The sequence below is a fragment of the Rhipicephalus microplus genome, chromosome 4, assembly GCF_043290135.1.
Source record: "Rhipicephalus microplus isolate Deutch F79 chromosome 4, USDA_Rmic, whole genome shotgun sequence".
In the NCBI taxonomy this organism is placed as follows: Eukaryota; Metazoa; Arthropoda; class Arachnida; order Ixodida; family Ixodidae; genus Rhipicephalus; species Rhipicephalus microplus.
Window position 1 is genome coordinate 32461121 of NC_134703.1, and position 14330 is coordinate 32475450.

The 14330-nt window shown below is 46.2% G+C and overlaps 1 protein-coding gene across 6 annotated transcripts in view; it reads left to right on the forward strand.

Annotated features, from left to right (window-relative positions):
* bru3 (CUGBP Elav-like family member bruno 3) overlaps positions 1–14330 on the forward strand; it is a 505232-nt gene that overhangs the window by 432427 nt on the left and 58475 nt on the right. For all 6 annotated transcript variants that reach the window (XM_075892463.1, XM_075892460.1, XM_075892464.1 and 3 more), the window contains exon 3: positions 1921–2049. In XM_075892463.1, coding sequence (XP_075748578.1) covers positions 1921–2049 — 129 coding nt within the window. The remainder of the gene's footprint in view (positions 1–1920; positions 2050–14330) is intronic.

The window sequence follows — 14330 nt, forward strand, 5'->3', positions numbered from 1 at the left end:
AAAAAGGGGGGGGGGGGGCAAGCGAGAACTATAAAGAAAGAAAAATAAATGGGGGGAACAAAAAGCAAAATTGAACTGAATATAAATAAACAGAAAGAACAACAAAAAAGCTGGGAAAATATAATTAGAGGAGGACAAAAAAGAAAACCGACGACAAACAAAAAAAAAAGGCGACCGCCTCCGCAATTCCTTCAATATTAACACCCTTAGTTCGAAGTGCCTTAATTTTTTGAACCTTAGCATCGGTCTGATGTAACTATGCCAGTAGAGGTTGCACCCGATCGAAATAAACGATCGAGAATCCATGACCGCCATTCTTGGTGTGGACCGTATATACCTCTCTCTTTTATGGGTGTTGTCTTGCGTCAAGCGAGGCTACACTACAGTGGAATACGAATACATCAGGCGCGTGAGGGCAAAGCGGGCGCGCCACTGCGCCATGATGACCTTTTTTTTATTTTGATGGTCTCTCTTCTCTCCCGTCGCCCTTATTTCCTGGAGTGCTTGTATTATGCACGCAAAGCTCCAGCATAAGACCGCACTTTGCTGTGTCATATTGCGAGTTCGGATCTCGGCCCGCTGAGACAAAAGAACGAGCCGATGCACGGGGGGTGGAAGGGTGCATTCCAGTGCTCCTCGCCGATGCCAGCGCCCCGTTATCAGCGGCAATATATTTCTGCACGTTCCTTTCGCTGTGTTAGCCTGCTCTTGTTATGTTTTTTTGTTTTTGTTTTTTGCGTGTGTGTGTAGTCGTTATTCCGCTCTTTGGATTTCGAGTGCGAGACTGGGTTTGAAAACGGCTTGGAAAACGGCAAAATAAAAAAGGGCAGTGTTGCGAAGCACAATGCACTCCTCTCTCTCTCTCTCTCTCTCTCTCTCTCTCTCTCTCTCTCTCTCTCTTTGTGAGAGGTCTCTCATTTCCAATTCCCAGATAGAAGGCACGCGTCCAAAGTCTCCGCCTGGAGCCGCCTTTGAAGTAGAATATTTAATCACGGCACAAGAAGGAGCGCATCGCAGTTTCCCGCCGGGGAGCCGTTTGATTGCATTGTCGGCAGATTCCCGGTGGTGCGAGGGGGACATCGGCGACAACGAGAGGGTCTCTGCGAGTGCGTGTACGTGCAGCTCTGTTTGGCTCAGCGAAAAAAAAAAAGCAGTCGTTTCGCACAAGTTATAATGCAATCTCGTCTCCAGTATCTCGAATTCGCCGTTCGAGTATCTCGCTACGATGTCCACACGTCGGTGCTGCGTCGACGAAACAAAGTTAAATCTTCTTTTTTTTTTCAGGAAGTATCGCTTCGTATGGGAAGATATCTTTGTGCTTCGCGGTCTCCTATAAACTCACTCTCCGCAAGGAACTCCTTTCGTGCCAGTCAGTCTGACGTTTTCATTGCTGTGTCCGGTAGCAGAGCCTACAGCCCTGCTTAAATCTGGCTACGTTTGGTGTCTCCTTTATACGGGGACACTGCAGTGCTTCCCCTACGCGTACCCGCGTGAATGGCCGTCTCCGAAAGTCACTGCGCTATAGAGGAACAACAAATGTACAGACCCTTCGTAGCCTGCGTTTGAATCACTGTATTCCTGTTCTCTTCCACGCGAGTCAACTTGATATAAAACATAAGCAGCTTCTTGTTTTACGTAATGTTTTTCTTCGTCTGGATAGCCTATTTACAAAGGAAACGCACGATTGGGCAGCCAGAGACGCCATATATCTATCTATCTATCTATCTATCTATCTATCTATCTATCTATCTATCTATCTATCTATCTATCTGTCTGTCTGTCTGTCTGTCTGTCTGTCTGTCTGTCTGTCTGTCTGTCTGTCTATCTGTCTATCTGTCTATCTATCTATCTATCTATCTATCTATCTATCTATCTATCTATGTGTGGTGACCTCACCCTCGTCGCTTTCTTCCTTCGCAGAGGATCGAAAGCTGTTCGTGGGCATGCTGAGCAAGCAGCAGACGGAGGACGACGTACGCCAGCTCTTCCAGTCCTACGGCACGATAGAAGAGTGCACCATCTTACGGGGCCCCGACGGCCAGAGCAAAGGTGTGTCTTTCGAGACCAATTTTATTTGTAGAGCTATGCTTGCCTTAAATAGGCGTAATTTGCAAAATTAGCGCTAGCTTCGTGGTTCCATTGCTTTGATAAGTGCGTGAAATACGTATTTCTTTATTTATTCGAGGTCCTCACGGGCCATCAACTGGAGTGTGGCATGAAAGGCTTTACAAAAGGTTACTCAATGGAAAGTAGCGAGAATATCGGTATACGATAAATCACAGGTGTAGTAACGGTTCTGATACAGTAGCTAGTTACAAAGATCATATGTAGTGTCACTCATTCACTGGTATTTGGTTTCACACTCTCATCTAAGTATAATTACCACTTGATCGCCCGTACTGTATATTACGCTGCAACGTTATTCAACAGTATTACTGTCATCCGATTCACAAGGGAAACATGCAATGAGAGGGAAATTTATTAAAACGAGGAAACTGCCAGGTCAGCCTGTGAAGAAATTCCTATACTGTTGCAGTACGTTGAGAAACGACAGCGAAAGGTGAAATGATATCACTTTAGTACAGATCAGTTTGAGCCTGAAATAAAGATGCTATACCATCAAGAAGGGTACTTAAACAAAGGACAGTATGAGCGCTAATTTCCTACTTTTCCTTATTGCGTGATCCTACAGCAGAATATATAGCTCACCTTGCTGCACACGTGACGCCTCAAACGTGACAACACCGTCAACGTCTGGCGCAGCACACGCTATCTCAAAATCTAGTTTTAAGCTGACATCAAATTAACAATTCTATATCAACATTGCAGATCACACGCCTCATAATTTAACTGATTAAGAGCAAGCACACAGACATGGACACTAGAATAGGAAATTGCACAGACCAAGAGCGCCTACTCGCATATAAAGTTTATTCGAAAGAAATATAGGTACATATATATCAATTCTGTCAGATGACCTGGCAGGTGAAACAGGAAAAAACAAAAAAGGGCTATGAAACGCGTGTCTCAGATCATATCCTCGGAGTACCGATATATAAGACCTCTAGTGATATATATGTACGTATACCTTTCTTTCGAATAAACTCTAGTTGCGAGTAGACGCCCTTTGTCTGTGCAAGTTCCTGTTCTATATTTTCCGTGTCCGTGTGCGCGCCCTTAATCAGTTAAAAGATCAACCAATACTAACTAGCCCAATTATCCGTGCTACGCCTCATAAAGTTGAACTCAAAAAGAGTTCAAGATAAGGCTATGAATCGCGTACTCACACACAGCTTCGCACGTTTTTGCGATAGCGTTGTGTGCGAAGCTGTGTGGGAGTACGTCATCCGTATAGCCTTATCTTAAAAAGAGCTCAATCATGGCATTGACGAGCACCGGTAGTGAGCGCTTCGATAGTTTCAGCTTTCGGTGTAGCGGAAGCTTAAACTCATTGCCGCATTCATGGCTCAAGTTACGAACTCTTCCTCGCGTTCCTGAAGCGTTGTGTGATATATGCATAAGTACATGCGTAGGTTATGCCCTATACGGCCGCCCAACGAACGTCCTCATCTGTGGAGCGCCACTAGTTGACGTTTCTCTATTCGAATGGTGACGCTTTCTGTGACTCCATATCGACTGTCTATGTTATGTGCTTGTTCACGCAATCTTTGCGGGGGACTGGGCAAATGCTTTGTCTAGGTGTGTGTTAACTGCTTTAGCTATTACAAGGGTTCTATCACGACCTTTGGCGTTAGTCGTCGGAGTGAAAATGCGTTGCTAGGCTTTAGCGAGGTGTATCAACGTCAGACAGTGCTATAGCTTCCAAACACCAATAGACACTGCTCAAGCTTTCATACACCAATCGACAAGGAACAATCAGTTTTACTTCTGTGACGACATGGTGCACTTTCGCGGTATGCGGCTTCTTATGACTAAGTGGTTCTAAGAGAGAAAGGAAGAGAAAAGTGGGCCCCGTAACTGTCCGCTTCAGCGAGCGACACTTCAACAGTAGCTCACAAGGGATGAGGGTGAGGAGGGCTTAAAAGGGTAGGAATAAAGGTGTAGAGAGATAGAAAGAGGCGTGAGGTGGTAAGCCAGAGAGAGCGACGACTAATCAAGGGGACAGGAGTGATAGGAAAGATGGAAACACGGTCACAGGAGTCCGAGGACAGGGCACCACTTGCGAGAGCTCTTGTCGGCGTCAGGAGCTGGCGTAGAGCAAGTCCAGTTGGTCATAGCTACACTGTCGCAGAGACATTCATCATGTTTTTACCATAAATCCATCCGTTCAAGCCTCTCTTTTTTCTAAGGGTCTCGGCTACCCGCATCTGGGGATCCAAATTAAATTGTGATGCCATTTTGCGATATAAATGCATGATGAAAAGTAAGTAAAAATTTAGAAATATTTCATCTTTGGTTCACACGCCTTCAGTCCTGGTGTCTCACCTACGAGAGCTAGACTACAACTCACTCGAACAGCATAAAGTGTTCTGTCTTAATCTTATCTGCACTTTTTGTGCCTCAAAATTTTATGTCCATTTTACAACAAATATGAAATGTATCGAATAATATGAAGGGTTTAGCGTCCCAAAACCACCATATGATTATGAGAGACGCCGTAGTGGAAGGCTCCGGAAATTTCGACCACCTGGGGTTCTTTAACGTGCGCCCAAATCTGAGCACACGGGCCTGCACAACTTCCACCTACATCGCAAAAATATGAAACGTAAAAAAAAGGTAAAATAGGCCGGGCTAATCTTGGCGTGATGTTGCAACGTTGAAAGACACATCAAAATAATAATAATAACAATAATAAAAATAAAAACGACAATAAAATACTATTAAACAAAAGTGGTACAGCGTTTTTGGTATGAGAGCAGATAAAAGGTAATAAACAACTTACGCTTCAAAAGACATACAAAATGCAATTTGTCTTTATTATTAGCAGAGAAATGACAGCCTGAAGTATTGGGTGTTTGCTGGAGCTTGCATGGTAGAACCGCATCCTTCACTCAGCCTTTATTGAATGCGTTTTCAAATATCTAAACGCAAATCAGCTCGGTATGCATAGTTATTGGTTCCGCTCATTCCATGACATAGCTCTGCATGTGGCATTGTCAGCCGTAACCATGTGCTTGTTTGACCCTTTGGCGATTTGCCGGGAAATTTCGCCGTTCCGCAGTTAGGTGCCCCAGGGAAGATGAATATTTCATGGCAGAGAAACGAAACCAGAAGAACGCAAAGACGGCCCTTTTTACGACTTGCCGTGTCAGCGCGAGATTATCGCAGCGCGCGCCACAACTTCGCTCGGCTGGTGGCGGCCTCCCGCGGCGTTCCCCGGAAACTGCCGCCAGGGGACCCGTTAAATGCGCGAGCTCAGCCTATCAGCGCGCCGGGAAGAGTTCCCATTGTCGGCCTGCTCTGCGGGCCCCGAAAAGCGCTCGGGGGGGCAGGACAGCTTTTTGCTTGTTGCTGCTCGGACTCCGAACTAGCTCTTTGGGCCAAGGGAAACTGGACAGACGCTGCGTAGTGGCCTCCGTTGTCGGCGCCAGTTATCTCGTTAACGACCGTGATTGGTTGGCGTCAGCTACGAATGCGGATATCGTAACACTGGGAAAGAGTTGGCGGAAGGCTGGAAATGTTGCAAGTTTGCGGATTGCAGCTGACCCGAATGGCGCTGATAGCAGTTACGATGCGCTGTACCAAGAGGACAATATCAATGCATTCCTACTTCGGCCGTAGATGGTGGCTGCTACGATAGAAAACTTTGTTCCTTAATCGTTTGTACTTTTCGGTGGTTTTTCTTTGGTGGTGGGGGGGGGGGGGGGGCGCTTGTCGTCCATATGTCACCGAGGTCGTATGTGGGAGCACTCGCCTGAGTATACTTATCATGTATTGCCTACAAAGTCGGACAAAAGCGATGTTATCCGGCCATTGCGAACTCGGACCTCGAAGACAAGATAATTCTGCGACACTGCTGCCATTAAAGGCCTTAAGCTGTGCTTTGTACGCACAAACTGTGTTGGAGAATGGAAACTCTGTTCACTTGTTTACAAAAACATCTCACGTTTTCCCTTCAAGCTTTACTTTGCAGCGACTAATGTTATTTTTTATTGTTCCTGTTGTTCATAACACAGATTACCTAATACAGGACAGTACAGGCAGTGGGGTGGTTTTACCGGTGGTTGGTGGTGAAGGCCCAATGTAAAATGTAATGTGCTATTACAAAATACTACTCCTTCAGGTGACGATCGTACTGACAGCCGTGTGGCACCTAAGAACAGAAAAAAATAGAAATGTATTGAATGAACTTGACCCCGATTCTCATCTTCGAGTCATCACTGGGACCCGACAGTGGAAGCATGGCTGAATGCTTGCTCACGCGATTTCATTATACACCTGAAGGCCAAAGGTGCATCGCGATAGTCAGACGACGATATGGCGCCACTCTATCGTATTTTCCACCCAGAAATGAACGCGTGTTAGATCCGAACAAGTGTAGAGTGTGCCGAGTGAAGTAAAAACAACCGTCGCAACGCTAAGAACTGCTCCAAGGCTCTTGAAGGCTAGCTCGTGGTTGCCCTAGCGAAGCCGCTTTAACGGCGTCGCCAAAGCCCGTCGTTACGAAGAGACACATCATCACCACTTCCCGGGTCTCCCTGGGAAGAGCGTACGACGCACAACCTCGCACTTGTCGCACTGGGCAGTGGGTCTGCTTCAACTCATTTTTTTTTTTTTTTGCGCTGCTCGTCTCTTTGTACGACGATACTTTATTGTCTTTCTTTATTTGCCCCCTTTGACCTGATATCGCTGTCTGTCCGGAATTCGCGCCGGCACCAAATTAGGCTCGAATGAATCCTCCTGGATCATTAAGGGGAAGCGAGAGGGTGAACAAGACAAAAAGAAGTAAGCGAATGCGGCTGAAGAAGCGGGCGAGTACAGCGCAGCTCGCAATTTCGTGAGAGGGGAAGTGAAAAGCGGCAGCAAAAAACAGGACACGCAAGTCGAAGTTGACGCGGCGAGCTACTATACACGTACAGAGGATTACGAAGAGTCAGCAAGAGCGAGTAAAAATTGCTCTCCCTAACGAAATTCTGCACGACTCGCCTCCGGCGGTCTTTTAAGCAGCGAAGCAGAGCGTTCGTTCCTGCTAAACTTTTCTCGGGCATTTTGGTGTTCTTTCTTTGAACTCGTACACTAAGTGAAGGAGCGGGCGAGGGAGAATAAGTCGACGCGGCATAAATATGACTGTCGCGCGCGCTCTGAGACACCCGCTGGAGGGACGGAAAGTGCGGGACCGTCGAGGCCTTACTATAAAAGCGCGGATTTTCGGGCCCAGCGTCGTCAAGTGCCGAGCCGCATTAGCCGCGCGCAAGAGAAGGAGGCGCCTGCTGGCGACGCAAGACAGCGTCGACTTCATGAAACGAGCACTGCGAAACGCTTGTTCTTTCCTGCTGCTGCTTTCTCTTTTGAGGCGCATCGGTTGCCCGATGGATATGCGAGTTGCCGTTCTCGAGGAAGCGTGGAACGGCTCTAGGCCAGGTTGTGGCGATGAACAGTATGCGTCACAGAGAAAGGCTTATGAAATAGAGAATCATCGACGCGTGCGGCAAGCGGCTAAAGATACAGCCGCCCAACCGTATAACAACTACAACAAAACAAAAAACTAATGTCCCATCTTTTAAAGGAAAGCGCAGAATCAGAACGTGGGAAAAAAAATGCACGGCACTGCAGTTGATTTGCAACTCAGAATATTGCGAAAATAAAAAAATTACCCAATTCGAGCACTATGCGCAAGCGTCAGATTTATTCTTCGCTAAAAAAATTGAAAATAAACACGGTCACACAACGTGTAGAAAGAGAAACTGAAGCTGCAATGACAGCTTAATTCAAATTATTTCCACGTGCCGAAATCACAATGTAATCATGAGAAAGGCAGTATAGACCGCGTGTGGTTCTTTCACGTGTTAAATTCAAATGTCCTTTTTTCTTTTTCTTTTTTTTGCATTTCACTTTCTCTTACTTATACCTGCTGGGGCCGAGAATCGACCCTACGTGCTCGAGCTTAACAGCACTACGCTATAGTCTATAATTAAACAAAAACATGTAAAACCTAAACATAAATGCAAATAGTTGGGGTTAACGGTCTATTCAGCCACTTGAAAGGAGCGTAAGCCAGCCTGCCTATGGCATGTACTGACAGCACACTGACGCATATATACATGCATCACTAATAATGCCCCAGGCAACCTCGTAAAATGCAGCGCAGCGAAAATTAGGTATACGTCGAATGGACCAATTCAGCCATTTTCTTTTTTCTAAAACATTTGCTATTTCGACTTATCAGTCTCCGCTTAAGCTATGTGATTAAAAGTGGCCGTTTGATTTTAGAGTGAGAAAGGCGTTGATGAAAAACCTGGCTGATAGTCTGGTATGCTACTGCGGTTATTCTCGTTAGTGTTTGAAAACATGAATATCTGTCGCGTTATATACGAAACTGTGACCTGTGAACTGTGATAACGCGGTCATGTTTTCAACTACTGCTTAATGAGAGTTGGTGACCTGTACTGATCGTTTGTAAGTAAGTAGTACGCGTTTTAAAGCTTAAACGCGTAGTTATTTCGCAACAAGTAGAAAAAAACAAATTTCGTGCACTTCTGGGTTCACCTTTTGGCTGCATGAATTGCGACTTTTCGTGGTGTAATATGACTGATGTACTTGCACTTAGATTGCGTAGTACGACAAGCTTGCAATGTGATATTCGGAGCGCCCGGCAAATAACATCGCGTTCTCCGTCTAGGGCGTTCGTGCGTGGCGTTTCATTCCCCCCATAGACTCGGTAAAAAGAAACACCTCAAAACAAGGAAGTGCCGTACATGTCACTGCGTCGTAATGCCGTAAATCTCGGGAAATTGCCTGCCATCGTCATTGGTGAAAATAAAAACATAAAACGACGCATGGAAACCTGGCTGTTGTCCATGGCGCTCGTGTTTAGAGGCGGACGAGACGCACTGCTAGTGCAATGGAGAGCTTAGGAGCCTGATGCTGCGAAAGCAGCCGCGTGTTCTGCCGAGGAACAAAAAGCGATCTTCATTGGCCAAATCACCGTTATTAAGAGCATCGGCCACTATCAACGGAACGATCCAGCTCTCAATTGTTAATTTCGTAAGATAGGAGACGGACGTTATAAGAGCGTGGGGCATATACGCAGGTGCAATGGCGTGCCACAAAGGCGCAATATATCTAACATAATAACCGAAACTTTGTCATTGTTGCCTTACTTCACGAAATAACAAGAGACCGCGGCTCACGTTTGCGGCACCGAAAGATACTTGGCATGGATGGCACGTTTGTTTCTTTCGTCGCTAAACGACTGGGGAGTTGCTTCCGCGTTTGCAGCGTAGTGCAAAAAACTGAAACGACGCCGCCTGCGACGCGCATTATTCCTTTCGAAGAGATCATAGTTTATGCTCGTCCTCAAATTTTACGTTCACTCTGAATGTCTGCTGCCCACAAGGAAGTACGTCATTTAAAACCGCTGCTGAATTTGTGTGATTTGCACCCGCATAAAATGGCGAAATTCAGCTAACAACCGAACCAGTTATGGTGGGCTAGCTCAAAAAGCAGATATTCTTTAATCTCGGACAAACAAAAAGGCAGAGATTGCTGGGACATTGGATTAAAATATTTGAAAGGATCACCACGTTTCCATTCCCTAGATTGAAATCGATCGCTACTCGAGGCAGGATCACAACTAAGAGTCTTAAGGCTAGAGTAAGGCTTGGCGTATCGTCCTTCGCAATACAGATATGATAAATGGATTTGCCGATTCATGTTTTGTTTCCTTGAAGAGCGCAAGCAAGAGAAATAAGTGGAACGTCAATGCACTTTTCCGCAGCCGCAGTAGACGGCGGTTTTAAAACTTGAAGATTCGCAGTCCCAGATGACGTTTCCTTCGCATCCGGCTCTATTGTATTAAATGTGACGTATATCCTAGTGAGCCCCGAACAATTTAAGCATATCTATCTATCTATCTATCTATCTATCTATCTATCTATCTATCTATCTATCTATCTATCTATCTATCTATCTATCTAATCATATCTGAAGTGCAAGTGTCACAAGCTTCTATAACCAAAAAAAACGTAATGACTGGTGCCTCCAGTTTCAGGGGAACAATACTTCTGCGCAAAAAATAACTTTGCACGAGTTATTTTTTGAATGGCGTAGTCAACAGAAACCGGCAATGGCTCATCCTGAAGAAAAGGCTTCTCCTTTAAAAGAATACGTGCGCAGTGAAGCACGCTTTACACATTACGTCACTGACATTGTTGCGAATAACACAACCTGTTACTGTACCGTTTATGGTCAGCAGTGGGAATCGAGCCCGCTACCCAGGGCTTCGGAAGCGAATTCGCAACGATACATCCATCACGGTGGAAACTGAAAACAGTGAAAAAAAAGGTGCGTCAAATGTACAGCACACGTATGCGCAATTTGTCAAAATGATCCGCGCAAGAGTACGAACTGCTACGTGAATATTTCCGAGCCATTGGCCAACAAAGACCGCCCTTGTACGACGCCAGATTGGGAAGTATGCGATCGATGGTTCGGGCATTCGCTAGGTCCCTAACTGGAGCTATTAAGCCTGTATCCACTCCCGTGAAGTCTGCGGCAGCCGCGATAAGGACTCCGCCAGCGCGACGACCGAAGCAAGCGGGCGACAGGCGCACCGTCCCTGCAGTGCATGGATGGCCCACAGGCGGGCTATCGCTGACCGGCCTTTCGCGACGGCGTGCACGTGATGACGGCGGAGGGAGGTCGAACGACAACAAATGGGGCGGTGATGTCAAACGCGTTACGCTCATCGCCAGTCGGCACAGGACAGCTCGATGGCAGCAGCGAAGCTCGTCGACAGCACGCGACGCGTGGCCCGCCCGATGGCCCGCAGTTGATCGTAATACCTGGTGCAGCAGTGCAGACGCAATTTAAGTAATGTCCTGCTGTGAGACACGTGCGTAAATAACGAGAAGAACGTAGAACGCTCACTATTTAGCTTTTAAAAAAAACAGCATTGCCTCGACACTGTTAAAATGCTTTATGCACGTGGCTAATAAAGAGATCAGTAGAAAAAAAATCTGGCCTATCCCACGCGCTAGGTAACCAATGAAATGGTCAGCAAGCAGTTGCGTACAGTGCATTGCTTGGCTTTGACACAAATCAAGGAATTGATGTCAAGACATGTCCTTCACTCTCGCATGTGTGTCGTGGATGCATGCATTTACTATAGGCGTCAAATAAACCCGAGCAGTGACAAGTATTAAGAATAGTATAGCGCACGCCACCCACACACCACCGTGAGCACGTGCAGTGCTCCCAAACTGGAGTGCTGCACGCCTGTCGATGGTGATGACTGGACGGCGCACACTATACTATTCCTAATGCTTGCTGCTATTTAGATTTTATATGACACCGACAGTACATTCAGCATATATCATTCTGATGAAACTTACAATGTAGTATATATACGGCGCGTGACCTGCTACTTATGTATGTGACGCTCAGCTCCTGCCATGCCATGTTTACCATATATAAGTTGATGAAATAGGTACGATAGCACTGAGATTGTGTCATCAAAATTGCGGTGGACATGGCATGTTACAACCTGGCATTTGTTACTCATGCGCTCACGTCATGTCATAGCGAAGTTGGTACAAAAGGTAATAGGACGGCCAATACCATGCCATGTAAATCATGATGTGATAGATACTACATGCCTTTCATGTTATGACCTGTCATTTACGTTATTTGCCCCTTGTGTCATGGCTTACCATCTTTGATACACATTAAGTTAATGAAACGGCCAAGGAGCTTAGTGTCCCAAGCGGATAGATAGATAGATAGATAGATAGATAGATAGATAGATAGATAGATAGATAGATAGATAGATAGATAGATAGATAGGTAGGTAGGTAGGTAGGTAGGTAGGTAGGTAGGTAGGTAGGTAGGTAGGTAGGTAGGTAGGTAGGTAGGTAGGTAGGTAGGTAGGTAGGTAGGTAGGTAGGTAGGTAGGTAGGTAGGTAGGTAGGTAGGTAGGTAGGTAGGTAGGTAGGTAGGTAGGTAGGTAGGTAGGTAGGTAGGTAGGTAGGTAGGTAGGTAGGTAGGTAGGTAGGTAGGTAGGTAGGTAGGTAGGTAGGTAGGTAGGTAGGTAGGTAGGTAGGTAGGTATACTCCGTTTCATACATCAGGTGCAACGCTGTGAAGGCTAGGCAAGTAGTCCGTAAAGAAAACACGAGGTGTTGCTCCGCGCGGTTTCGTAGCCGAGTGGTCTGACGCGTCGTTCCAGAGAGTTCACCGTAGTTTTGAAGTGCATGGGTTCAAATCCACGTGGTGCCATTTTTTTTTATAACTTTTGGCGAGTTCAATTCGAAATCTTGTTTTTTTTTTCAGTAACTTCAACTTACTTACACGCGGAAGTGAACTGCACGTATCTATTCATTTGTAGCATACCGTGTTCCCTTGTGAGGGCCGGAACCTGCTGAGCTGGCACCGAGGTTTGACCAGCACGGCGATTTTGTCGCGATTATACCGCATTGTCGGTTTACCTCGTTGATGTGAGCGAGTACTGCGTGTAAGATGACGTTAATTCATTGATTAGGTAGCACAGCAGCTCTAATGAGGCTGGGTTAACGACAGGTGCATTTTTTCGAAGCTGCCACAACAAGTTAAAAAAAACGGCGGCGCGGGTCGCGCGGAGAGCGAAAACCTGATACGAAAGCGACAAACATAAATTGCCAACTCGCATATTTGGATTGTTTATCCGACAACACAGGCGTTTGTTTTTTAACCTGATGACAATTATGTATGCTTAGAAGTTTCCCGAGAAGCATTTATTGATTCTCGTACACGCCAAGCGACGCACTACTTTTTGGTCGCGGCAGTACACAGCGCAAACAAGAGCGCTAGCTTTGACAGCGTTGCACATGATGTATGAAACGGAGTATAGGTAGGTAGGTAGGTAGGTAGGTAGGTAGGTAGGTAGGTAGGTAGGTAGGTAGGTAGGTAGGTAGGTAGGTAGGTAGGTAGGTAGGTCAGAACAATAGCGCAGTGAAGCACATAGATGGTGACGGATCAATAATGATAGATTGATATGTGGCGTTTAACGTACACCACCATATGAATATCAAAGACGCCGTAGTGGAGGGTTCTGAAAGTTTCGATCACCTTAAGTTCTTTAACGCACACCCCTTTAACGCGCACCCAAATCTCAGTGCACAGGCCTACGCTACACTACAGCATTTTCGCCTCCATCAAAAGTGCAGCTGCCGCAGGCGGGATTCGATCCCGCACCCTGCAAGTCAGCAGGCGAGTACGTTAGCCACTAGACCACCATGGTGGGGATGGTTACGAATCAAGACGGGACACAACGCTATACTGACAACTGAGTATTTATCGCACGTGATCGCTTATATATACATACGGCACTGCGTGAAGAAAAAAGAAAGGGAAGGAATGGGGCTTACAAGGTATCATCGACCCAACAAATCAAACAGGTGGTTGATGTGACGAACATGCCATTTCCTCTCTCATAAACAGATTGAAGTGCAGCTTAGAGCGTCTCCATATTTAATCTTTGCCGCTGCGATAATTTCTTTGGTGAGGTAGTCCGAATTTTCGGCTAGCCAATGCGTTTGGTAGAACAGAGACTTGCAACCGCAACGTGCACAATGCTCGGAGAGGGGGTCAGACGAGGCGAGTTTTTCTACATAGCACTTGTGCACTCACAAGCAATCGTTGATGCACCTGGCTGTGTCCACTGTGTCCCGAAGGGGAGAATGAATGACACGGAAATGGCAAATGCGCTACTTTCGGCATATTCTAAGCCATTTTGTTTCATTTAATGAGTTTGCTTAACAGGCACATATAAGTAAAGAGGTTCCTGTCTTGTCTTGTTTTCAGCTAGACTGAGTGAAGCTATTGTCCGTTCAATGGAAATCTTGGTTTCTCCATCTCGATAGGCCGATACTCTACCATTTTTACTATGCAGGCTAAGCACTCTTTTGTGTGGGCTAGCGTTATGAAACACGCATCTACAGCGTTGACGAGTGCAGGCACCTCTGATCTTTCTGTGTGACTCCCGCCGTAGTCGCACCACACATGCAGAACTGTTTTCAGAATCGGCCTATCGTTTGAGACTTCGGTTGCCTGCCGGAAATGGCGACATCAAGATGGCGACGAACAGCTGAAACGACGGAGATGGTGCACTTCGAAAATAACGTTGTTTTGAGCACGCATGAATACACGCAGAGATGCCTGTCAATCAGGAGTGCT